Genomic DNA, 27,007 nt, shown 5'->3' on the forward strand with positions numbered 1-27,007 from the left:
TGCCAATTTTCTTTGAAACACTCCTCAAAAGGGTTGAGGAAAGGAAAGTATGGAGCCAGATACAAGATGGTGAACTGAGGAGAACACTTTAACACACACACGTTAACAGCTATTCTGGTACACAGGAAAGAGTGATGCACAGAAACTGTGACTTCCTTAAAACAGTTATATTTAATAGGAAGAGTGTTATGACTTTATGGGGCCCTTTTAATTTGCATACAAGCATTTTTTCAGCCACAACTCCGTTTTTCTTCTCCGAATGAGGAATGTGTGTATAGCCAATTTTTCAAAAACAGGAGTGCACTATTGTTAAAAAATAATACAGAAGCAGTTGTTTCAAAAACAGCTTTAATGGAGTCCTTCTCAATGAGCATTAACCTGTATAAATGAAACATTATACTGTTGGAACAACGTTCAATGTTTTCAACTATATTTAACTCTCAGAAAAAAGGTAAAAAAACAAGCTTTATTTACTCTGTGTATTAGTGAAGAACTAAAAAAAATGGAATTGTATATTCAACCATGTTTTTACAACATGTAAAATTATTTCCTTTGCTTTTGTCCGATGACTGGGATCTGATTTAGATCAGTATTCAGTTTGTTGATTCAAGCAGTTATACATGTTGTTTCTTTCTGATCTGCATTGAACAGTTTTCAAACGTACTAATAAAAGAAACAAAGTCCACAGTTGAATGATTTCATCTGGCCTTGTTTTACTGCAGAGTGTTGTAGATCACAGCTCCCTCTGGTGATGTTGTCTATAAAAATAAACACAGAGAAACTTTTAAACCAGCAAAACGTGTGACACAGAGTAATTCAGTTAGATAACTTGTGAAATTAACTCCATTTTTACCACCTGTGTCAAATTTATTTGGATGGTGGTGTACGTCACATCTTCTGTGAGTGTTTGGTCCTTTTGGAAAATTTATAAACAGATATATGTGTTAAATGTAGCCATACTCCTCACCCATCCCCCTGCTTTACTCCTTCTATGCAGTCTTTACCTTTATTTGGGCCTGTGGTCTTTGATTGTGATCGACGGTAGCGTAGAACACAACCGTCTGTGAACTCTGTAATGGATTAATAGAAATAATTCATCGTTATTATTAACAATTCACTTTTCCAAACTCAAATTTTGAAATCATCAAAGTGTCTGACACATGTTCACATTTAATTGAAAACAGAAGTCTCTTGAGAAGGCGAGCAGACCTAAAGACAAGAAATGGTCCCACCGTACCTTATGGATGTCACGCACATCTAGTTTGTTCTTTCCTGCAAAAGAAAACAAAAAAAAAAAGGTCAAAATAACATATTGTTTCATTTGTTTTAACTGTGTTCCCATGTGATTACTTTGTTTTATCATCCTCCATCCCAAAAGGGCAGCCAGAAAGATAAACAGAAGCACGATCAGGATGGTGATGAGAATCATCTTCACGGAACTGCAGAGATCAAAGTGAACACATTACACATACTCAAAAGCATTACTTTAAACTCTGTTGCACGACTTATTTTATTTTTTTGGTTTTGAGGGAAAAAGAACTGAAACTTTTTTTTATTGATGGCTAATAATTTCTTCTTCCAGTTCATGGCGTCTTGTGTCTATCTCCAGCAGTTGTTGGACGTGAGCTGGATCAAATCTGGACAAACTAAGAATGTACATTTAAATAGATAAAAGGGCACTAACCTCTTTCCAGATGTTACATCTTCAAAGGCTCCAGTGATGTCTGTTGATGTGGAAAAATTCAAAGTAGTCAAACATCTTTTTTGAAATGTTAAAATTGAATCCAGGGGTGTTTCTTGAGGGGGGGGGGGGGGGCAATGCCACCCTAACAGCTAGCTTGGACTCCTCCTGTGCCCCCCTGCTGAAGGCAGACCCTAAAGCGTAATTTATACTTCTTTGTCTGCATGTGTGTGGAGACACGCGAAGTGACAGAAACCGCAAGCTTATGAAGTAAGCTGGTTCCTTTAAATTCATGAACAACACCGCCCTTTCCCTATAAAAAAATAAGATATTTAGCGGCAGATGTGAAACAGATTGAAGAACTCCTCATGGGAATAGTCTGACAATATCCGCGTTTATTTACCCATGGTTGAAGGAGTACAAAGATTTGTAGCAAGCATTTTATTCGTGGATGTAAAAGACAAGACACGTGGGTTTAGAGGTACCAATCACATGAAGAGGTAGAGCAGATTTAGTGACAAATTTGTCTGTGTTAGAAAGTCTCTGAAATGCATTAAAACTATGTAAACACATTAGTAAATACAGCGCTACACCCTCTGTTGTTCTGGTGGGGAACTGCTTTGCAACATTGCCCAGGAGACGGAGAAGTCTGAAGGGAAAACATCTCCGTCAACACATGTGCGTGACTCCACATTCGAGCTGACTGAGAAGTATAAATCAGGCTTAAGCATTAAAAAGCACATATTTTTGGTGTTAATATCACTTAATGGAAGATGTGAAACCAAAGCAGGCATGAATTTATCTTAAGTTGAAAAGAGAGGTTGAGACATATTTTAAAAACATATTTAAAACAAGTCCCTCTATTGTTGTAATTATTCACTATATTTGAAATGCTTAAAGGCGGGGGTATTGTTAACAAACGTGCCTCTCTAAAGCCTGGGGCACACCAGAGGCAGACGCGCCACTTGGAAAGTCGCGCGATATTCACAACATCACGCACATCGTAACAGGAAGCGGGAAGTGACTCTATTGTTTATACCTGATCAGACTTGCTGTCGTGTTTTGTGAGACTCTAATTCATTAACAGTGGGTAAGTACGCTATTTATTAAAATATTTTAAGATCATTAGTACTTTAAAGTTATCAAACCGTGGCTGGGTTTGTGCCATGAAACCGTTTTGTGTCGTAATGTCTGTTGTAAAGTTCTCCACAATGTTGTAAGCATCCGCGGCACTTCTGGTAGAGCTGGCACCTATCTCAAGCGCCTTGGCGTGGCGCTTCTGGGACATGGTGCAGTGCTCCCCGTGTGTCCACTTTCATCAACTGTAATGGCTTCTATTTAAAATGATGACGCCGCGTGGCGCGTCCGCCTCCGGTGTGCCCCAGGCTGAACAGAGCAAGTGGCCCCTCCTTGGTCCCCCTTTAATGTAGTTCTAGAACCTCCCCTGCTTGAATCCGCCTTGAATCAACCTTCTGGTGTTGCCAGTCTATTAACATTTAATATGAAAACCCAACATGGGTTACTTTTGTTTCTTACCTGCTGGAATGGAGCTCAGTGTAGGTACAGTCATAGTTGATCTTAAGTTATGAACAATAATATGCACGGGTATCTGAAGGTCTGTACTGGCACACCAATACCAGCCACTGTTCTCTGTCGTCAGGTTGGTCATGGTCACTTCATAGACATCAGAGACTCTTGTTATTTTCACAGTTGTTCCATCCAACGATCCAGAATCATCTCTTACACAGGAGCCACCTAGCCTACACCAGCCAGTTACGTTTTGATCAGTATAGCGACAAGTTATGGTCACACTTCCTCTTTCAAAGGTCGTTATTTCCTGATGATTCACATAGAGACTTGGAGTACCTTGAATAGAGTAAAACAAAACCCAACACCAATATTTAAACATTTTTTTAATTGATTAGACTGATTAGATGATTTGATTAACAAGGATTTACCTGATGTAACTGATAGCGTAAAATGCTGTTTAATATCTTGGATAAATCTGTCCACTGCACACCAGAAGTGCTTGTCTTCACTCGTCAGATTATTGATCGTCACTGTGAAAATGTTTAGCTGTGTGTCGTCAGAAATGGAAAATCTTTGCCATCTGTTTTGCGTCGTTTCAGCAACTTTGATGCAAGAGATCCATTGTTTTCCTTTACACAAGTATTTAATAGAGTTTCTGTACCTTTCCGTATAGAGACATGGGATTGAGATGGAGCTCCCGGTCTGCACCGACACTTCAGTCACAGTTATAATGTTACAATGAACTCCTGCAGAGCGACAGGATATGACATTCGAATGCATTGGTTACTTCAGCAGTGATTCTCCACCTTAATATTATTAGAGCAAAAAGCCTCTCTGACTTACCCAAGAGTCCAGCAAGCATGAGATGAAGAACAACTGGAAACATCATTTTGGCATGGAGACTGTTTGTGAACAAGCCTTCTCACAGTTTTGGTGATCCTCAGTCGAATTTACTTCCTCATTGTACCTGATACTCATTCACAGGGAACTAAATTACAAATGAAGGAAGAGTATTTTCAGGGGCCTTTATCCTTTTTTTCATCATGTATGACCAGAGTTAGGGTTTGCATGCGCACAAAGATGAAATGGATGTCAACATAACTCTCCCTTTTTGTGTATTTTATCTCTGTCAGTTTCAAAAGGGTTCACATACGAAAAAAATACCTTGCAATTGGCTGACAAAAGCATGTTGTAATTTTCATAAATAAAATACAGAAAAAATTACACCCACCCCCCGCCGCCCCGCTTTTGTCACAAATCACACACTGCGTATGACCTTTTCATGTTTATCAAACTGGGTTTAAGTACAACAGCAAGATAGACCTAACTTTTACATCTTTACATTTGTAACACAACAATTTGTATGTTATAACATACAGGTGGCCAATTTTTATCAGAAAATATAATATACTGATATTCCGGGTTAATTACTGTCAGTAGGCTATTCATTACCACTTCCTATAGATTATTTCAAAATAAAACTTACAGTTTTAAAATGAGCATTAACAGCATAGCTAGTTTAGATAAAGCCAGAATGTCTTCACTTATACAAACTATTTATCAGTGTGGGGGAACGTTGCTTTAAAGATGAGCTATTTCACAGTTCAGTTCATAACTAATTCAGTTTATAATTGATTTTTTTAAATTGGGTTCATAGTTAAAAAAACTAGTGCTTACTTATTTTTTCCAATATGTTTTGACAAGCTATTACCCTCAGAAAACTGACATTTTCCATTTGTTGCCATCTGTTCAGTCTACACTCATACAGTATATTCTCAATAACTTTAGGAAAAAATAGCTGTTGGAATGACTTTGTTTTAAAAGAGAAAATATTAAACAATCTGAGAAGAGAACCAGGCTAAGGAAACAAGGATGTTCCTCAAAGTGCAATTTTCAGTAAATATTTAAACTTGAATTATCTTTTAATGAACTCACTTTTGAAATGTTGTGAATTCATTTTCTGACTTGTTTGCCCAAATAAAAGAAAAGCTATTGAAGTTAGTTCATAAAGTGCAACAATCAGCCCCAAATTACTTAGAAAAAAAAATAATAACTAAATAAAAAAATACTTGCACAACTGTATGAATAGTGATTCCGGATTTTACCACTTAATGATGCATTCCAGTACTTCAAGTGTTGGCAAGACATTTGCCTATTTCAAATCACCTTTTTTCTTTTAGTGTAATTTATTAGGCAGGCTGTTACGTTTTGAGGTTGGTGGCAAGCAGGTAGGCAATAACTTTGTCTATATGAACTTTCTTTATTACAGGGAGGAGTGACGTTCATTTTTTCTCTCAGCACATCTCTGGAACTCCCTGAACTCTCCACAGCACCTCTATATCTATATCAGCAGTGTTCTGCTGCCTTCAAGAGTCAGAACACAACAGAAATCTATTTTTGGCCGTATTGTTTAATGTTTTCTTATCATTAATAATATTAGATTTTTATGTTTATATTTGTATTTTACTGATATTTATCTCCAAAATCCTACCTTTTCTTTTTACTGTTTTACGGTGCTTTGATGAGGTTGCTTTAAAATGTGCCTACCACAGGGATAAAATGACACATTTTAATAGGTTAAACGTTATAAATATAATTTAACACAATTTTAATCATAAACGTTGATTTTAATATCAAAGGGGAACAAATATACGCACTTTTCGAGGCGGGGGACATATTTCAACGTAACACAGATTTTCCTTGACTGTCCACGTTTGATGACGTTTGCGGTTGGGATTTTTTGCGCGAAATCTAATAGCTTTGAATTTAGACGCATTCTTTACTTGTTCTTAATATACATACCTTCCTCCAGCTGTACCTGACCTACGTAACGGGCGGATATATTTTAAGTGACGAAGTCTTTAGGTTTCTAATGGAATACGGGAAGGAGAGAGTGGTGGCGCTGGTCGACATGGACTGTTTTTACGTCCAGGTGGAACAGCGACTGAATCCAGCCCTGAAGAACATTCCCTGCGTGGTGGCACAATACAAGACGTGGAAAGGAGGCGGGTGAGTTTCCGGCACAAAATGTGTTTTAACCATAAAATAAACCTCATCTGGATAAGTTGACGCTGCGCCTATTGAAACCGGAAGTTGTGTTTTATTTTCCTATTTGGTGTGGTATACAATGTCTAGTTTCAGCTTAGTAAACATTACAAGCTCCTCAAAACGTATCTATACATGTCACTGTAGCAAAAGCAGGAGCAAAGTGAAGCCTCTATTTGTGCAAATGTTAAAAATGTATTCCTGATAATATCTTCTGTTAGTATTATAGCTGTGAGCTACGAGGCCAGGGCTCACGGTGTTACCAAGACCATGTGGGTGGATGATGCTAAGCAGTTGAGTACAGATCTCCAGGTAGCCAGAGTTCGCGAGTCTCGTGGCAAAGCAGATCTAACTCCGTAAGTGTAGATGACCATACACACCTCAAATTTCCTTGTTGCTTTTTGTTGAAATAGTAAATCCATATTTTATTAAACCTTACTTGTGAATAAAAACATAATAAAGCATAGTCACTTGTTTTAGTTACAGGGACGCTAGTGTGGAGGTGATAGAGGTGATGTCTCGCTTCGCTGTGATCGAGCGGGCCAGCATTGACGAGGCCTACATGGATTTGACAGCTGCTGTTCAGCAGAGGCTGAAAAACATGGCTGACATACAAATAGAGCCCAGCCTTCTTAAAACCACCTACATCCAGGGGTTTCCACAAAGTAGCCAAGAACCGTCTTCTGCAGGTGGCCCTGAAGGTCCTGTTTTGGGTAAAGGTAAACTACTAATCTGTTACTCATTAAACTCTGTGTTGGAAGTAGGGCTGCAGCTATCGAATATTTTTGTAATCGAGTACTCTATCGAATATTTTTTTCGATTAATCGAGTACTCTAATAAATTACCCTTTTGTATTTGTAAACCATTATATCAAATAGCATGTTATAATTATGAAAGACCTGTTAAAATGAGCAAGCAATTGCCAGTTATTCTTCAAGTTTTATTCAAAATTAGTTTTCAAAACTTCAGCACTTCAACTTTACTTCACAGTAAACAAATGGCTGTGCAAAAAATAAGTACACAACCTGAGCCGATTTTCCCCTCGTGCGAGAATCTGCTAGCCTGCAAGCCAGACAGAAACTAGGAGGATAACTGTTGGAAGTAGCGCTGCGAGCGGCTGCGGCCCAAACAGAACCAGAACCGCTCACGGTGCATGCGCAAACAGCTCGCCGGCTGTTTCCCTATTAACACACGTCCGTTTTAATTTCAACACGTTTTTACTCACACAATAACAAGGATTGTCGAGAAAGCATGTTTGCTGTGGTTTTGTCAAATTATACTGATCACAAAACATTTATTTACTTTCTTTCGTTTTCCTCTCATAAATACCCGTGTCCTCCTGCAGCAATCCCGAGGGACAACAAACATCAATAACACAATAAAAAGTCCGACGTTTTGTGTAAAAATGCTATTTTTTAGCACATTTTAAGTCCGACGTGTTGCTACCAGACGTACGGTGTGAGCTGAAACTAAGTGCTACAAACGAAAAAGTCGCACAGTGTCCGCAGAATATATGGAAATACAGGCTAAAATGCATTATCTTGTAGAGGCTCCGAGTCCGCTTGCAGAAGTGACATTTACAGGCGCTGCAGCAGCATGGAGGATGTGGTGTTGTGCTAGGCTAAATCCATTTTACAGTATTTACACTGGAGTACGTTTTCCGCCTAACGACGTGAAAAATGGTCCCACATCTTGACATTTTCTGTCTTTTTCGCACTCCACCGGGGTCCACGTTGTCCGCCATGGCTTAAGAGAAAGTTAAGTTACATTCGCTACTCGCGTGTGCAGTCCAGTGGGCATGTGCGTCACTTATTTCAGTCCGGGTGAAACATGACCACGGGCGACTGCAAAGCCACGAATTAATTAAATATGAATTAAACGAATCCTCGAGGCAGAGAATTTGACTCGAGGATTTTTTGTACTCGAATTATTCGAGGTACTCGAGGAATCGTTTCAGCCCTAGTTGGAAGTAACATCATCTAAAATGTTAAAACTATAAATTGAATTTGTGTAAATAGTCTTGATTTTTATCCGCAGAGGAGAAGAGATCCAGAGGTCTCCTCCAGTGGCTGGCATCTTTACCTGCTCCATCTTCGGGGGAGCACAGCTCTGCAGAGCTGCAGCTAACCGTGGGGGCTCTCATTATTGAGGAAATGAGAGCAGCTGTGGAACAACACACAGGCTTCCGCTGCTCAGCGGGAATATCACACAACAAGGTACGGTAAATTCTATTACAATTCAGACGCCACATTCATTTTATTGCAGCCATCATGGTCTACCATCTACTTTTAAGGTGTTGGCAAAGCTGGCCTGTGGGCTGAACAAACCTAACAGACAAACCATTCTACCTTTGGACTCTGTGGGGGAACTTTTCAGCTCTTTGCCTGTCAGTAAAATGTGAGTTTAAAGTCTCACAAGAATTTAATCATCACAAAAACGCCGATCTTCTGATGTAGCAGTGGAAAAATACAAGTCTGTACTCGTGTACTTTTAATTTCTCCTGTGCAGTCGAAACCTGGGGGGTAAGCTGGGCGTGTCGATTACAGAAACCCTGGGAGTGGAGAACATGGGAGATCTCACTCGGTTCTCTCAGGCTGAACTGGGGCAGCACTTTGGAGAAAAAACGGGGTGAGAAAATGCAGTTTCACAGGATTACTGGCGAATAAAAGGTCTACTTGTAGGACAGTTCGAGACTAGATTTAGAGATTTGGGACTTTGGGGTGTGAAAATAAAACATAATTCAAATAACCATTTTAAGTTTTCTGACAGTCTGGTTGACATTTTTCACACAGAATTGTATTTATTTGAAATGGACCTTAACTGCTGACATGTTTTTTAAATTCTCTATGACCAACATAACGCTGCAGCCAGTGGCTGTTTGACCTGTGTCGGGGGATCGAGTTTGAACCTGTGAAACCCAGACAGCTTCCCAAGTCCATTGGCTGCAGTAAAAACTTTCCCGGGAGGACGTCACTGGCTACTAAGGATCAGGTACAGGACTGTCAAAAGTATTTCAACATAATCTGTTACTCTCTGAAAGGTTTATGCCTCTGACGTGGGGGGAAAAGACACCAGAACTATGAGAAATGTCATTATTTAGTTCCATTTATTATTTGCAAAGATTGTCCTGATGCTGAAATCAAACCTCCGTGTAGGTGCAGTACTGGCTTCATCAGCTGGCCCTGGAGTTGGAGGAGAGGCTGGCCAAAGACAAAGAAGTGGTGAGAATTATTTAAATGTAATCGCTTTTTTTCATTACAGCTTGGCTCGTTGTGTCCTCGTATTCCTGTAGCACGCCACTAGTCTCACACCCGTGTTTTCTGGCTGCACTACAGAATAATCGTGTGGCAAAGCAGCTGACGGTTGGCGTGCGTCAGCTTGGCGATAAGCGGCCGACCGGCTTCTCTCGATGCTGTGCTTTAGCACGCTACGAGGCGACCAAAATATCAAGTGACAGCTTTGCTCTGATCAAGAGTCTCAACAAAGCAGGAAACCACCAGGCTGCGTGGTAATTAAAGAGCGATGACGTAAAAGGCTGATGTATGTTTTGAGGGAATGCTGCATGATTTAGATCATGTGTCTGACATGTTTCCAGGTCTCCCCCCCTCACCCTGCTACACATCTCTGCTAGTAAATTCAGTGATGCTCCGTCTGCTGGGGGGATTGCTGGATTTCTGTCCAGTGAAGGAACTTCAACCCAGACTCTGTTCTCCTCCACCCAGCCATCCTGTGACGTAAAAACAGAGCCTCCATGTAGTCAGCATGGTACCATTCAGTCCTTCTTTCAAAAAGCAGCTGGAAAACAAAAGCAAGTTAAAAGCGACACAGAAGAGGAAGTTCTCCCGCCTTTTGTTGGCGATCAATCTGACACCGATTGCCAGCTGGAGATGGCAAGTGACTCACAAAAATCTCCTTTCAAAAGTGTCTCCCACTCTAAAACTGACTCTTCTAGCTCCCATCCTGGCATCTCCTCTTTCTTTCATAGGAAGAGTCTTGAAAAAAGCTCTAACGTGTCTTCAGGTCACAATGATGCATGTGCCGGTAGAGGCACTGATGCTTTTGCATCTGGCCAGCAGTTAAAAATGATCCCAGAGTTAATACCAACACAGTCACAGGAAGAAGAGGTAAGGGAGGAACCGGAAAGCCATCTGGACAGTACTTCTAGTGCGCTAGGAGGAGACCTTTTAAAGTGTGAACGTTGTGGTGTAGAGGTTCTGGTGTGGGAAATGCCTGAGCATCGTGACTATCACTTCGCCCTGGACCTCCAGAATTCACTGTCTTCATCTACAAATTCAGGAAGCTTGCCTCCAAATCTAACCGTCTCATCTTCCTCCAGTGGTTCTCCATCTGCTCGGTCGTCCCGAGGCAAAACAAAAACCAGAGGTCAGTCAGGTCCTGCACCAAAGAGACAACGCTCACTAGGGGGCAGTGTGGGTACTCTAGATGCTTTCTTCAAAAAGAACTAAACATTTAGGGCATGAGTATTTATTTCTGAACATTGTGTATATATATATTTACACACACACACACACACACACACAAAGATGTTTTTATATTATCTTTACCAGAGGAAAGCCAGACAACCAGAATACAACAAGACTTGTTTTGAATCAGTTGTTTTTGTGCTTCATGAGGATATTAACATGTGTATTTTGGGTCCTATTTTTAATTTAAAAGGGCATTTCTAGTTGTTGAGCTTTATTTTGTAAACCTGTACAGATAAAAAATATTTTCAACTTCATGCAGAGAGTGTGTTGTAGTGTTCTGGCGTAACAGCAGATGGCAGTAGTGTGCAGACGAGTGTGGTTCAGGAGTCGGTGTGAATCTTGATTACAAATTCAAGACGCAGTTAGTCTTTGAGATAACTTGTAAAGTCAAATTAAATGAGTCATTCCTACACGGTCCTTGGACAATTAGTTGATCAGTTCTTCTAAATGTAAAAGGCAGCTGCCCAAACACCACCAATCCCCCCCTAAATCCTCCAAAAGCAGTAAGGGAATCAATCCTAAAGCTCCAATCTGGTGTCATCAATTCTGACATTAAGTCAAATTAAAAAGTACAAAACACCTTTGCAGAAAGAAAGTTTTAGTTTGATTTCAGTCTCTAGAAACACACCATGCAATGTATTGGAAAGACCACGTATGTTTCATCTCAGAGGAGATGGACCTGCGGTGTTTTTAGGGACAAAAATTTAAGTTTTAGATCATTAAGAGGAAACGACACAAAACTACAATTTACCAGCTTTAATGTTTATGCTACAAAAGATTTAAACTGTAGTTGTATTTAGTTTCTGTTTCTAGAAATCATCTCAAGACTTAACGTGTAATTCTGAAACCATTTAGGTTAATATTTAAATTTTTTGTAGTGTTGGTATGTTGTAAAACACAAACAAGCAGCTTTTGCTTCCTCTTGCATCAGCTGATGGGCCACTTGTAAACAAACCCCACCTTTTGTTGTGAGTCACGCTAAAGTCCCAAGTCTTGGTTTGTGATGGCACGGCTAAAAACCCCAAACCTTTACAGATGTACTTAAAAAGATCAACAACAGGTGCTCAGGAGCTAATAAAGAATTTATTTATGTACTCATGACACACAAATTGGATCTGTACATAAATATTGCATTTCACTCACAGAATTATCAAATATACTTTGAATTAAAAAGGGAACCAGGTTTGGAACCTAAATACTAAAGAATTAAGATATTAAAGGGTTGACGATTATAAAAACTGTGAACTGTAAAATCGACTAGAAATCTATCAAATACAACCACGGTGCATTGAACCAAACACCTGAACTCTACAAATGATACAAAATCATTTGGTTGATGTTTATTCTTTAAGTTTCCTGTGCATCAAAACACGGGTACCACAACATTGGACATCAGGTCCACCATGCATACAGGACCGACGGTGTGGTCGGGAACTGCCTCGAACAGAACATTATCAAGTTTTCTTAAACCCAAGCTTGTTTTTAGACGTAGCACCAACTTAACTTATGTAATCTAAGTTGTGAAACTTTGGGTTGTAATGGAAGGCTACTCCCGTAGCTTCTCTAGGCACTGTGTTGAACCTCTACAAAGCTCATGACGTCAGTAACAACAAACAACATCGACTACGTCCAACAGTACTTATCAGCAAATCTGTGTCAGTATCCAGCTTCACACACCAACTCCTCATCTAACACACATCTTTGGAAGGAAAAAAAAACTGACTTTCCCTAAAAACGTCCCTAATCAGCAACAGAACCCTCCGCTGGCTCTGAATGTGGAATGCTGTCTAATACATCATCTACACTGCCCTGAGTGACTAAAGCACTTGAAAAACACCCAAAGAGACTTCTAACCATCTCACCAAGTTATCGTGAGGCATTATTAGTGAATAGAAACAATCATTTTCATGGACAGATATGTACTACAAAGACTTACAATCTAGATCAAGTTGTCATTTCTTTTACGTTCTTAAAGTGTCAACAGCACAGCCTGCAGGCAAAACATTCCAACTTTTATCCGACCAACTTTAAAGTGACGGCCATTACTTTTGGAAAAGCTCTTATTCAAATACGATGAGAGGCTTTTAGGCACAATGCTGGTAAAACAGATTAGCTGCTGTGGATCACTGCCTGCTATCACTTCCCGATGTCAAAAGCACCTCCTTTGCAAACAAGGACATCAACACTGGCATTTGTAATTCAGTGCAAAAGTGCGTGCAAATATTTTAGGAGTGGGTTGAGTTGTAAACTTGGTAAGCAGCAATTCCAACACAAACAATCGCCTCCTCTCTTAAAATCACTGACATGTTTCAGTGGTGATGTGTTGCACGGGTGGCTGAGGGAGTTCCTTGTATCGCCGCCATAACAGCCACCACACTCTTTCAACATCAACACCAAACAACAGAATTTTAAAATGTCATCGGCTATTTTAAAGGCAGAAGAAGAGAAACAAACCGGATGGTGATATGGCTTTGGACAAAGGTGAAAATACAAAAATAAATTCTGTAGAAGAGTTTTGCTTTGCTGGGGCTGGACTGAGCGTCTGATAAAAGCAAGATGTTGCTTCTGAAGCACCTTTTATGAAAACAGTTTTTTTGTCGTCTAAAAGGGAAGTTTAGATTTCCTCCTCGTCCTAGGATGGTTGGTACTGGGCGATGGGGTGTAGCATGGTGACATGACCAATACCTTTGGTCAGGCCCTCCCTGAAGAGCACTTTAGCCCCAACTTTTAGATATTCTGGGTGTTTGATGAATTTGAAGAGAACCACCGCTTTCTCCCCCGTCCTCAGCTCCTCCTGTGGTGCAGCGGTGAAGCACAAGGAGATCAAAACAAAATGTTAGTGGAGGCCGTGTTGTATCACAGATCCTTATTTATTAGAAATTAAAAGGTGGCTGCTGGAGTTCACAAACAAGCCAAAAAAAAAAAAAACGTTAAAAAATAGCAACTAGACACGTTTACATACTCCAAATTTCCCCAATCCGATTCAAATCATGGTTGATCAGAAATCCTGAATCTGTTTACATGGACACCTACTGAAACGATCCGATCATGCTGTGAGTTTATATGCACCAAGTATTCAATCGGATTAAACAGGTTGAGCATGTGCAGAGTTGTCACATTTGTTGAATGATTTGTGCAATAATCAGATTTTTATTTTACTTCCACAAAATGCAAGTTCTGGATTACAGAAACGGGGACGGCTTGCCATCATACTTAAAAGCCGGCGCTCGTTATTTAAGCCCTCATTTATTTAAGTCAGGGAGTCCAAATGAGAGCGGGGAGGCTCGCTAGCTGTTGCACACATGCACAGTGGGCATTATTTTACTCCCAACAATCAGAATGGCTGTGTCAATCGGAATGAAATTTCATCCCGATCGGGCTGAATCTGATCAGAATTTTCCGATTGACACGTTTACATGCAGAATCGTTTATCCGATTGGGCGTTCAATCCGAATAATTGTGCGCATGTAAACGTGGCTAGTGTCAGTTCGAACACCGCCATGAAAAAAAAACTGCATGTAGAAGACAAGGATTAAAAAAGTAATTAAATGTATAAGCAGATGTGTGGTTGAATTTTCAGTTTTAGATAAATAGTTCAAATGTTTAGACTTTTAGAGACGTTCCAAAAAGTTTATGAATGCGATGTCATCATGCAACAGCGCGGCGACGCATCCAGAGAGAAATGGAAGCTCATACACCAACTGATTAGGTGTCTAAAAAAAAAACACAACTTCTGCAGTCTGGGAGTATTTGGAGTTCGAAGCAAACTTAAAAGGAGAGCTGGTAAACACTGATGAGGTAAGCTGTGCAAAGAAAAGATGACCGCGACAAATGCAGGCCCCGTCGGAACTGCAGACAAGCTAACCGGAGCTGAAATAGCAGCCTTCTGTTTGGAGCCTGTTATTATAAGGCACGACAACACACTTTTCTGTTGGGAAAATAAGCTGCCAGTCTTCTCCAGATGTCGCAACTAGCCCCAAAGTACCCATATGTCGATGCCACGAGCTCATCGAAGCAGGTTTTCAGCAGTCGGTCCACAACGTTACATGCTGAAGCCAGAAAAGGGTAAACATGCTGGTTTTTCCAGTGAAAAATCTTTTGATAAGCTGCTTTTTTTGTTGTTAAAATGATGTGTGTTATGTTGTTATTGTTTTAGTAATAGTGGTTGTTATTCAGTTTCTGAACGGTGAAGGTCCGAACCAACAGTTTGGCAATTCCACTTGAGGCTTACATTGTCTATTTTAAATTAGTCACGGTAATACCGTACACCTTGGTAACGCGGAGGAAGTTGGACTGGATACCGCCCAAGCCTAGCCCATGCTAAGGCAGAGTGTTGCAAAAGTTTCTTCTAAACTAAACTGGGACACGTTCACTCTGTTTTGTTGCACAAGAATCCATTAAGTATAAATAAATATATGATTAATGATTACTGTAATGTAGTTCTGGTATAAATAAACTGTACTCTTTTAGCACTTTTGGTTACCACTTCCCTAAAGTCAACCGTCAGTCTGTGTAGATCTGAGGTCAAAAACTATAACAGACCTTGTAAATGAATGCGTTATAACATAGTGATCACTAAGTAAATTATTGAAATGCCTTTGAATGAACTAACCTTGCCGTAAACTGCTTCCACTGTGGCGGTCTGTCTCACGTTGCCGATGTGCACAGTAACCTGGAAGCCCTTGTGAAAGGTCTTAGCATGGAAGAGCAGCACGATCTCAGCCTCGAACATCCAGCAGATGGTAGGATCCATCTCTGGACTCACCATCACCATGCCCTGTAGGTGCAAAACACACCAACTCTGATCAAATATGAATAAAACCATGTGATAACTGGCACTGAATACCAAATCGGACAGGCTCCAGCCTGACCTTGCGTAGTAGAGAGCGATCAAAGTTGCCCAGGGCGAGAGTAGCTGCCTGGCCGGCCCTGAGTACCCTGCATGCTGAGCGATTTCTTTGGATGCTGCCAATGGTCAACTTTTGGAACTGACCCGACTCTGTGGGCCCTACCACAAGATGATCCCCCTCACGGCAAATACCACTGCACAACCAAAACAAAACGCACGTCAGGGATGTTTCACTGATAAAACCTGAATAATACATTAATTCTTAATCACTCTTACCTGTACAAAGTCCCTCCCACCACCGTTCCCACTTCTGGCACCGTGTAGATCTCATCTACCTATAATCAATCGCAGTGAAATGACCCTTACATATAAAACAGCACCAGCAGGAACCTGGTGAGAAGTTTGGTTTTAAGTTTACCTGGAACTCGGTGAGCTGCTGCATGAGCTCCTCCTGCTCCTTGCTGTTGCTGAGAGGAGGGATGATGTTGAAGAAGACTTTGAGCAGGTCTAAACTCTCGCCAGTCACGCTGGATAAGGTGAAGATAGGTGTAATGCTGCAGGGAAGTAGATGAGCATTAATTATGACTCTAGATCTAGAGAAAACATGGTTACAAACAGGGAATCGGGTTGGTGCTCACTTGGGTGATTGGGCAAACTGCTGTGCTGCTGTGACGGCATCGTCTGTGCTGCTCACAACCATGGGAACTTTGTTGCAGCCCGGCTGTTTCAGGACACGCTCCAACTGGCGCACTGTGCGCTCCACGGTAGCTCGTGTACAGAGGTCCACTTTGCTGATGACAATGAAGATGGGCACCTTCAGAGCCATGGCGAGGCCCAGATGCTCCCGTGTTGTTCCAGCTGACAGAGTTAGAAGGAAAGTGTGTTAAATATTAAACTGAATTTCTTTTTTTTTAAAATAAAGTTCCCTTTAGTCATTTAAAAACACCATTTTGTTTGGTGTTCCACACCATGAAAAGATTAATAAAAATTGATCACTGGATTTCTTCTGATTGGAGTGGGAGGATATCTGGTTTTCCAAAAAATTGGGATGATGGGAGCGATTGGAGGCCGACCCGCACCCATGGACGGCACCGTCCGGGCGGAGACCTCACAGACTGGGACGTTACTCGAGGTGAATCGCAAGCTGGACAATGTCTTAGCTGCGTTACCGGTGTTAGTGCGCAAAATGGATGTCATCTCGGAAAGGGTCACCGGACGGTGTGGAGATGTTTAATCACCGAATTGGCTTCACTGGAGGACTTGAATCCCCCCCCCTGTGACGTTCTTGCTTACATGTTGAGGTGTTTTTTTCCATAGTAGAGCTACTCCCTGCTGGGTGTAACTCTGCTCGGCCTTTTTTTCACTCCCCCAATTCTCCTCATGTAATCCCCTCTTCATCTATTATCTAACGGTAGCACAACTCTTGTTGCGAATGACCACAGTACCAATTCTTCTGTACTGAAACAATTGCCCCTCGGGGATGATTAAAGTTTTTTGATTGATTGATTGATTGAAAACACAAAAAGCTGTTGATGCAAGAAAATATTCAGCAATATATAGAAAAAACTTGCACGTGCCATCTCTCTAGTTGTGGAAAATGGACGGAGAAGCCTCATCATTGGTTTATTTGTAAACACAGCTGACACTTGCATCAAAGCGACACTTGCAGTAGGTTGTATACCAGCTCAAATAAAGGTCTAGATGTGAAGGTAATGTTACGGGGGACATCTTTACAAGCCGACAGTCTTAAAATATCCAGACCTCTTGTCTGACTGGCAGAAGTCTAATTTTAGTACATCCAAAGTAAATAATCGAGAGCAAAATAAATAAGGCCCCCCTCATAAATGTAAACGTGGCTGAAGTGGTGATGTATGAACCCCATAAATAGTAACACAGATAAGGGATAGTTTACTAGTCCTTTGACTTTTGGCTTGTCACATACAACCTGATCTGTTACACCGTTCCATAATTAATGCCATAGCTCTTGGGTTGCAGACAGCATGTCCCATCGTGTCTGGAGCAGCTGAGTCGGTGCTCATTCTCGACCCCATTTTTGACAGCGTAGTCTTTTTTTATAGCAAACAAACACTGAAATGCACAAAGTGCCACAGGTAAGGGAATTAAGGCACATTCACAAACCACTTGGAGGCCAGAAGATTATTAAAATCTCAGTTAATTTCACAGCTGTGGTCCTTTTATGGCAGCTAAATCTGTGAAGATGCTCCCCCCCCCCCCCCCCCCCCCCCCATCAAACATCAGCAATGGACTTTTTTCTGATGAAACATTTGTCAGTTTTTTTATCCAAACATTTTGGGCAGCTGCTCTTTACTTTGATGGTGATAGGGGTTTGAAATATTCCAATATTTACATCCATTTTGGTCATTTTCTGTTCATCAAACTCTACATTTTTGTTGCGTGAATGCAAATAAGTTGCAGCTTATTTCATGAAGATGTGCATCAAGAACAGCATGAAATGTTATTTCTGAAAGACAAAATAACGATAAAAAGCTGAAATTCATTTGTGTTTCATTAGCCAACTTACAACTGTTGGTTTGTATTATTTTTGCTTATTAATTTACCACAAAAACAAACTATGAGGTTTCCTGACATCACCAGGGTGTAAACATAGAGTTAAAACCTTCAGCAGGTTGAAGTGCAACTGCTGTCTCAGCAGCTCACAGTTCATTAAATTGTACTAGCATCCTTTGCCATTTGCAAAAGAAACACGTGATTACAGATTATAACCTGTAATCTACTTCATTACACATAACAACCAAATGTTATTTTAGGTGTATTGCTTTCAAATAGATATTTACAGAATGTCCTGAGCTTTTCACATCGTGTTCTTACTAATGTCCGCGTTCATATCCAAGCCCCTTCTTTAAATAGACACAAGCAGAAACACGGTATGCTACATCTAAGGCTGCTGTGTCTTCTGATGGTATAGGTTTAAATACTTAAAGGGGCATTATGGAAGTTTGACAGCCAAAACATGTATAGAAATAATACATTTCTTCTTCATACATTCTCCTGCAATGCCCTGGTCCTGTAGAATGAGCCCTGGAATTTTTACTGTGATTGCCTGTTTTTCTGTAAAATCACAGAAAAAGAGAGCTGCTCGGGTCGAGCAGGCTGCTTCATGCTCGTTCACGCTCAGGCATAGCCCGTAACATTTGCTATCCGTAGCTTTAGCAGCAGAGAGTGAGGTAGTGCCAACTCAGCGACTTTGTCGCTGTTCCTAAGGCCTAGTGATGAACCTAGCTACATTTCTGAGGACCCTTAGCTACTTTCTGTAGAACTTTCTTCTAGATATTGCCTGCAAATTAGCAACAAAATAGCCATTTTCGCTCCGAACCGTTCTTTGAACGCTGTTTCAGCTGTCATCAAGGATATAAATGTTACAGATACAGAAATCGTCACTGGCACTATAGCTCACCCAGTAAGATGTTGGACTCCCATGCAGAAGTCCTGGGTTCGATTCTGGGTGTGAGCATGTTTATGTAGTTTCTTTTTTACATTAATGGTGTATTTTTTTTACAGTAAGATGCCCAAATTTTTATTTGAGACTCACCAAACGGCATTGAATTCACAGATAAAAAAGATGTGGGTTCAACTTTCATTTTGGAACAATTTTTCAAGAGCATGCAGGAGGACTGACCAATCTTAAACCCTTGTCGGCTGTGCAAAAGAGAAAGGTACAGAACTAAATTATTTAATTAATTAGCTGCGCGTTCTTCTATCCTCTGGGCCACACACACACACACACACACACACACACACGGGACTGTCTCAGCTGTTATTTTTGTTAAGGAGTGTGCACGTACAGCATGCGCGCCTCGTGCACGAGCCTACTATTGAAGCTGCCGTTACACTTTTGGCCTGAGGGGGCAATCGCAAGCATAAAAATTCAAAACTCTGTAAAGTCCCTATCATGCTATTACAGTTTTGAGAACAAAGGTAGGCACCATGCATGATAAACTATTACCGTTGGCACTATTGAGATGTAATTTATCTTAAATATGAGTTATTTTCATTAGCCTGAATTTATACCCGGAAATAAAAGGCTTAGTTTTAGTGGGCCTTTGCCCATGCCTGCTCCGACAAAACATGCCTAGAACAGCGGCTTAGCCAACTTGGTTGCTATGTCAGCTGTGGTGGTCCAATGGTAAAAGCGTTGAATTTCTGTGGTGTTGGCAGTAATTTACTTTGCCAGCTGAAGCAGATTTCTTGTTTTAATATTTTTCTTTTGTTGATTATTTCCTGCAAAATATTTTGTGTCTCTAAACATCTCTGAATTTGGTCGTTCTTAGTTGATTTACTCAGCTCACCTCACATGGACTCACACTGGCTAAATAAGCAAAAAAGTAAAAACAAAAAACAGACCAGTCCTTACTTTTTGAACAGCTTACCAATAAAGGGTTGAAACTATCATACTAGCAAGTGCAGCTAAAACAGAAGAAAAGAGTTACTGGTGAGACTGGGATGTGTACAACATATGTGTGATCCAGGGCGTAAGGCAAAGCGGATTGGAACATTGCTCTTTTAGCCCCGTTGGCTTGCTTTCTTTTTTTCTTTCTTCCGGGGACCCATGAGCCAACTGTAACGGGAGGAGGCTTAGCCTCCCATTAGGCTGTTTCAGGAATTTCAAAATAAAATTCTAAATTTGCAGCTTCAACAAGAAAATGCATGAATGCAGCCAAAAACTGATTTGGGGGTATTTTTTATTATGAGGAAACAATAATATTACATGCTAAAAAGCACCAAAAATGGAATCTTCATGATATGGCCACTTTAATGCAATAAACATCTTCAAAATGCCCCCCCCCCCCCCCCCCCCCCCCAATAAAACACAAAACTAGCAGATGGTTAATATTAACAAAGCACATGCTCCATTAGCAGCTCAGGTTTCAGAGCTTCCTGCTCTCCGCCTCACTAGGATAAAGTGCTCGACTGACTAAAAGCATTAAAATGTACTAATACATAATTTAAAAGTACTTCATTTTATGAGTAAAGAAATAATTAGTGCTTAACTCCAGTACCATGAAAATTGTTTTTGGTTTTAAGCACTGGAAGGCTTACATTTCAGAAGCAACAACCTTTGAATGTCCAGGAAAACTAAAACCCTAATCAGATAATCGTTGTCTAAGCAACTTCAGATGACGGAGGAAAATCAGCAAAGCAATTTACAGATGTATTTCCAGGAGTAAGGTTTAGAGTCAGAGGAGACAGAACTACCTCCAGTGACAAGCAGCTGTTATATTCATTTATTCAATTTTAGATATTTGGGGACAGCAGTCCCAGCCAGAGATGAGGAGGCAGGAGGGAGGCCAGATTTGTTATGTAAGCTCAGATATCACACGTCTGCAATGTACCAAGCTACAGCTGGTTATGTCCACTGCAGAGTGGAGGTGTGCATTACCAGACTCACAAATGTATTATTAATGTGACCTGGAAGTCAAGTGAAAGTCGTGTACAGGAAATGATTATAAAGGTTAGCAAGTAAAAAAAGTTGAATAATCTAAACAGTTTGCTCACCAATGCCAGTGTTGGCGCTGACGACCAGCATCGCAAAGTCTGGACAGTAGCTGGTGAGGCCAAAAATGGTGGTTTTCAGGTACTTGTGGTGACCCGCCAGATCAATGAATGTGATCATCTTGGAGGCACTCTCACAAATCTCCTCCGCAGTCCTAGACTCACTGTAATTTACAATCTAGAAAAAAAAAAAAAAAGATCAAATGAGATAAAACTGACAGATTTCACAGGTAATTGCAAATAATCAGGTGCCGTGTTTTTTTCTTCACCTCTCCTTTGCTGTTGAAGCCGAGAATCTCGAAGCTGATGCTTGAGGTGCGTCCAGTCTGGATCTCGTGTAGATGTCTGAAGAGGTTGAGCCTCGCTCTTCCCCGTCCGTTGTCCAGTTCGCCCTGCGTTAAAACACCCAACAGAGTGGACTTTCCAGAGTCCACGTTACCGAGGACCGCCACTCGCAGGTCTAAGAACTATGGAGGCAGGAGGAAAAAAGGTAAACAAAAGCAGAAAAGTGTCCAAAAGAAAATAAGTTAAGAAAAAAATGGCTTGGTAACTGCAAAGCTCACCTGCTGGTCGTCGGGCACCTTTCGAAGAAGAACTTCAGCGATCTTCCGAGGCACATCAGAGTCGTAATCCACCTCCTGTTCTCTGAGAACAGCAATGTCAGCTCCAACTCTGGTTAAAGAAAAAGGTTGTAGGATTGTTGCATAAAATATCACCCACTCATCAGAACAGTCTCATCAACACAGAAGTCAGATCCATGGAAATAACTGCTGTGAGTCCAAATGTTGTCAAACCAAGTTGATACAAGGAATAATGCCGACAAGTCCTGGACGTACTTCTCTGCAAGCCTATGTAGGGTATTTAGTGATGCCCTCATGTCCTCTTCTGACAGCCCCACCAGCATGCCGTTATCCTCGACACCGATCTGATAGACAGCTTCGCCTCGACCCTCCTGCAGTCGCCATTTCATCTGTGTTGCCAGGTGCTCAAAGCGGTTTTGTGTTGGGTTTATTAGCTTTAACTAAAAATCGTGAAAAAAACAAACTTTAAAAAAACTTAAACGATGAAAAGTTAAGTCAGCCTGATTAAGTGATTATACTTGTAAATGTTATGTTTATTACAGCAATTCTAAATCTAAGGAGATCAGACATCTCTAGGGTAATAAAACTGCTCTCTAATCTACCCTGACGCTCAACTTTAACCTTCTGACATATACATACATATATTATTATTATTATTATTATGCCTTTATATTGTTTATAGTGTTGATAGGATGCAGCTGGCATGTTTGTGAGTCACTTCCTAAGTATTCAGCGACAATTACAAGATATCTTAAAGTAAACCAAAACGAACAGATATGCAGCTAAACAACATTCTTAAACAGGTTTACATACCTTGTACTCAATGTTACCCTCTTCAGCCTGAGAGACAGGGAAAGATAAATAGAAGAGGAATAACGGACGTCAGACAGAAAAGTGTGAGCCGTTTTAAAAAGCAAAGCAATCTGACTGAATGAGCATTGTGATGTGAATGGACAGGCAGTCTGCTGACAGCTTTACACAAATGTTACTAAAACAGCACCTGTCTTTTGCAACCTAAATAAAATAGTGTTAGTACTAACCACTATTATGGGTCAGTATTATGCGCCTCTGTCAGTGCGCTCCAGGGCAGCTGTGGCTACATCGTAGCTCATCACCATCTGTGTGTGAATGTGTGTGTGAATGGATGACTGATACACTGTAGTGTAAAGCGCTTTGGAGTCCTTACTCTGAGAGGCGCTATACAAGTGCGGGTCATTTATCATTTAAACACCGACGGTAAACACAGCTTAACTGAACGTATGTGGTTCAGTATCAAAACAGTTCCTCCTGTGGTGTTTTGGGATAGTTTGTGATTAAATAAAGTATATTGATAAAGTATAACATTGATAAATGCTAAATATAAATGCAAAAGTCGCTAACCTTCCTACAGACACGTCCCCTGCCTGCGCGCGCCCGCCCTCCTATTTACAAACACAGCTGTTCCCCTCTAGCTAAGCTAGCATAATAATAGCCGCCGCACAACTACAACAGGGGCTTTTTAAAGAGCACATTTGCCCCGATGCTGAAACGTGTGTTAACCAAACAATGTCGATTATGAAAAAAGAAAGAGCATTATTCTAACAGCACCACGGCTCCTTCACTCTCATTCATTCTCCTTTAACAACTAGCTACGTGTCACACACTGGTTCTAAGAAAAAAGGCTAACCCCAGCGACAGAAAACATAATGAAATCCAACAAAGTCTTAACACGTCCTGCTAGCGAATAAAGAACCGCTTGTCCGCTGCTTTACCGACTTCATCGTCTTTCATTAATGGCATTATTATTATTATTAATAGTTAAGGATCATTACAGTCTTACCTCTGGAGGAAGATTAGGAGTGTTATTGCTTAGCTTAAAGTTGCGGGAGAATCGCGCTTTTGCTTTCTTGTTCTTTGAACTAGCCTTTTTAGAAATAACTCCGTTGCCATTTCCTGGTTTGTGGTTGGACGCGGTTCCCTGAGATCCTGAGAAGTGCCCACTTCCTGACCCAAATAACTCCGATACCAGCGCATCCATCGGCTTCTTTGGGACCTTACTGACTTGTTAGCTTGCCTCTACTCGTGCTAATATGCTGCTTTAATATTAAAATACCCTTCCAGGCCAGGCATGTGTGAGCTATAGAAGTACACGGCTAGTTTATGTTCCGCATTACTAAAACAAAGCGACCTTCCTAATACTCATCAAACATAACAAACAGCGGCGTCCCAGCTACACAGCAGTTCGTTTAAGTTTACAGTCCACCTACGTCACCAAGAAATATCACGACGCGCTTGATTTGTACAACTGCGAATCCCGAGTGAGCGGCTGCTTTCGTTCGTGCCGTTCATTTGACTGCAGGTTAGACTAAACACCGCCCAACTGGTTCTTATCAAAGTTTACACGACAGCCCCAAACGCTCGCACGACGATTTACCTAGGTTTGCATCAGAAACACAAGCATGCGCGCGCAGACAAGAGTTTACAAATATAAAATATATCGAAACGTGTCAAATGTACTTTTATGTGTAGAAATTCTCATTTGTGGCTTCAGTAGTTTTCTGAAACTATTTAAATGTTTAAAATTATTATAACTCTTGCTAAAATTATTTTACCTTAATTTCTTCTAACACTAGAGAAATAATGCTTTCGACCGCATCCCTCGGGGGCCCCAAGGCTGCCCTTTGCCACCGATTCTGTTCATAACCTTTATGGACAGGATTTCTAGGTGCAGTCAAGGTGTTGAGGGGATCCATTTTGGTAGCCTAAGGATAGAGTCTCTGCTTTTTGCAGATGATGTGATCCTGTTGGCTTAATCAAAACGTGATTTCCGACTCATTGGAGCTGTTCACAGCCGAGTGTGAAGCAGCTGGGATGAGAATCAGCTCCTCTAAATCCGAGATCATGGTCTTGAGTCAGAAAAGAGTAGAAGGCCTTCTCCGGGTCAGGGACGAGGTGCTGCCCCAAGTGGAGAAGGCCTAAGTGAAGACCCTGGACACGACAGCTGGACAGGGAACACCTTAGGATTCCCCCGGAGGAGCTGGTCCAAGTGGTTAGGGAGGGGGAAGTCTGGGCCTCCCTGCTTAGGCTACTGCCCCTGTGACCCCACCCTGGGTAAGCAGCCGAAAATGGATGGATGGATGTACCACAGAAAGAAAAATCCAATCCTACTCTAAACAATACAAGTCTGAAAAACAAATACACCTTGAGTTTATTTTCCACACCTTCTGAAATAACACCACCTATTTCTATTCAAATGCTTTAGGACAAAAGATAACACTGGAAAACAAAGTTTGGTCACCGTCGGGATATGCTAAAAAGCAGGCAAAACAATTATTGTTTGTGGAGATTTAAATTTATGCTTAATCCAAATAAACATAAATTAACAGAGAATTTCATTAACACAATTCATAGCCTAAATTTGTATCCCAAAATCACCAGACCTACGAGGATAACGACATACAGTACTACATTAATTGACAATATTCTAACAAATGACATCTTCAGTGATGCAGTAAGTGGAATATTAATAGGGGACATCAGTGATCATTCGCCTGTTTTTACAGGGATTGACAGCAACTGTAAGCCTCATTAAGAACTACCTATAAAAGATTAAGATCAGAGAAATCTATGAAAGTATTTAAGAATGATTTATTGGCACAAAATTGGGATGAGGTATATGATAAGAGCAATGTTCATGAGGCCTATGACGAGTTTATGAAAATATTTAAAAAACTGTATGATAAGGATTGCCCAATGAGAAAAGTATGTTTAAGTTCAAAGAACAAAGGACATCCTTGGATCACAAAGGGATTAAAAAATGCTATAAAAAAGAAGAAGAATTACTATAAGTTGTTCTTGAAATATAGATCAGAAGAGGCAGAAAATAAGTATAAAAAATATAAAAACAAATTAATTAACATTTTGAGAAATGCTAAGAAAGATTATTATCATAGATTAATAGAGTGCAATATATCTGAATTAAGAGAAACTTGGAAAATATTAAATAAGGTAATGCATACATTTTCTGGAAAGTTAAGTTATCCTAAATATTTTAATATGGGAGACAATAATACTTATAATATGAATGAGGTGGCAAATACTTTCAATGTATTTTTCAAAAATATTGGGAAAGAGGGGGCTGCGCGGTGGCACAGTGGTTAGAGCTGTTGGCTTGCAGCAAGAAGGTCCTGGGTTTGCCTCCCAGCCCGGGATCCTTCTGCATGGAGTTTGCATGTTCTCCCTGTGCATGCGTGGGTTCTCTCCGGGTACTCCGGCCTTCCCCCGCAGTCCAAAAACATGACTGTTAGGTTGATTGGTCTGTCTAAATTGTCCTTCAGTGTGTGTGTATGTGCATGATTGTTTGTCCTGTGTGTCTCTGTGTTGCCCTGCGATGGACTGGCTCTCTGTCCAGGGTGTACCCCGCCTGATTGCCCATTGACCGCTGGAGATAGGCACCAGCCCCCCCACAACCCCACATGGACAAGCGGGTTCAGACAATGAATGGATGGATGGATTGGGAAAGAGCTGGCATAAACAATTTCTGACCCTATAAATGATCAATATGGTTGTAGTTTTATTGAAAGAAATTTAAATTTGATGTTCCTCTCTCCAGTGGAGGAAAGCGAGATAATTCGAAATGTTTTGAAATGTAAGAACAAAACATCAAATGATTGCAACGATATTGATATGATGGTAGTGAGAAATGTTACTGATGCCATTTCGAAACCTCTTGCCTACATTTATAATACATCTTTTGAATCTGGTACATTTCCTAATCAAATGAAAACAGCTAAGGCTATTCCACTCTATAAATCTGGGGATAAACATCAGTGTACAAATTACAGACCTGTTTCCCTGCTCCCACAATTTTCAAAAATTCTCGAAAAACTTTTTATCTCTTGTCTTAATTACTTTTTAGAAAAAAATGGTGTACTCAATGAATGCCAGTATGGTTTTAGAGCAAAAAGAGCAACATCACTTGCATTGTTAGATTCTGTAGAAGAAATAACCAGCTCACTAGACAATAAAATGCACACTATTGGAATATTTCTCGATCTACAGAAAGCGTTTGATACCATTAATCATGATATTTTATTAAGAAAACTAGAATGTTATGGTATTAGAGGAAAGGCTTTAGATTGGATTAAAAGTTATTTGACCAAGCGAAGGCAGTTTGTGAAATAGGGAAATTATTGTTCTGATAGTTTGGAAAATTCTTGTGGTGTTCCACAGGGGGCAGTGTTGGGTCCAATATTGTTTCTTATTTATATTAATGATTTATGTAAAGTGTCAGTATCAGTTAAACTGAAGTTGTTTGCCGATG

The 27,007-nt window shown here is 40.6% G+C and overlaps 3 protein-coding genes across 5 annotated transcripts; 1 reads left to right on the forward strand and 2 right to left on the reverse strand.

The window, feature by feature from the left end:
• Positions 1 to 208: 208 nt before the first annotated feature.
• LOC107376016 (polymeric immunoglobulin receptor) lies at positions 209 to 4,462 on the reverse strand. Its single transcript, XM_015944896.3, has 9 exons — positions 4,055 to 4,462; positions 3,640 to 3,957; positions 3,218 to 3,547; positions 1,685 to 1,724; positions 1,351 to 1,439; positions 1,238 to 1,272; positions 1,005 to 1,070; positions 857 to 913; positions 209 to 758 (listed from the first exon to the last, which is right to left on the reverse strand). The coding sequence occupies exons 1-9, from the start codon at positions 4,098 to 4,100 to the stop codon at positions 714 to 716; spliced, it is 1,026 nt and encodes a 341-aa protein (XP_015800382.3). The 5' UTR covers positions 4,101 to 4,462; the 3' UTR covers positions 209 to 713.
• Positions 4,463 to 5,868: 1,406 nt separating this feature from the next.
• On the forward strand, positions 5,869 to 10,997 carry polh (polymerase (DNA directed), eta). Of its 2 annotated transcripts, none has more exons than XM_015944897.3 (10): positions 5,869 to 6,220; positions 6,478 to 6,612; positions 6,737 to 6,975; positions 8,294 to 8,472; positions 8,550 to 8,653; positions 8,765 to 8,884; positions 9,124 to 9,247; positions 9,412 to 9,477; positions 9,592 to 9,764; positions 9,852 to 10,997. In XM_015944897.3, exons 1-10 carry the CDS (start codon positions 6,084 to 6,086, stop codon positions 10,720 to 10,722), a joined length of 2,148 nt encoding a protein of 715 aa, XP_015800383.3. In that variant the 5' UTR covers positions 5,869 to 6,083; the 3' UTR covers positions 10,723 to 10,997. The 2 variants fall into 2 exon arrangements, with proteins under 2 accessions (XP_015800383.3, XP_054606322.2); XM_054750347.2 differs by having other exon boundaries at positions 6,084 to 6,220; positions 6,486 to 6,612.
• A 2,145-nt stretch (positions 10,998 to 13,142) lies between these two features.
• gtpbp2a (GTP binding protein 2a) lies at positions 13,143 to 23,946 on the reverse strand. 2 transcript variants are annotated; one of them, XM_015944898.3, is made up of 12 exons: positions 23,525 to 23,946; positions 22,519 to 22,545; positions 21,961 to 22,145; positions 21,688 to 21,796; positions 21,394 to 21,591; positions 21,128 to 21,302; positions 16,231 to 16,450; positions 16,011 to 16,146; positions 15,869 to 15,927; positions 15,615 to 15,786; positions 15,356 to 15,520; positions 13,143 to 13,537 (listed from the first exon to the last, which is right to left on the reverse strand). In XM_015944898.3, the coding sequence occupies exons 1-12, from the start codon at positions 23,720 to 23,722 to the stop codon at positions 13,376 to 13,378; spliced, it is 1,806 nt and encodes a 601-aa protein (XP_015800384.1). In that variant the 5' UTR covers positions 23,723 to 23,946; the 3' UTR covers positions 13,143 to 13,375. The 2 variants fall into 2 exon arrangements, with proteins under 2 accessions (XP_015800384.1, XP_054606323.1); XM_054750348.2 differs by lacking the exon at positions 23,525 to 23,946 and adding an exon at positions 22,746 to 22,863.
• Positions 23,947 to 27,007: the final 3,061 nt, after the last annotated feature.

Source organism: Nothobranchius furzeri, chromosome 12 (assembly GCF_043380555.1).
Source record: "Nothobranchius furzeri strain GRZ-AD chromosome 12, NfurGRZ-RIMD1, whole genome shotgun sequence".
Lineage (NCBI taxonomy): Eukaryota > Metazoa > Chordata > Actinopteri > Cyprinodontiformes > Nothobranchiidae > Nothobranchius > Nothobranchius furzeri.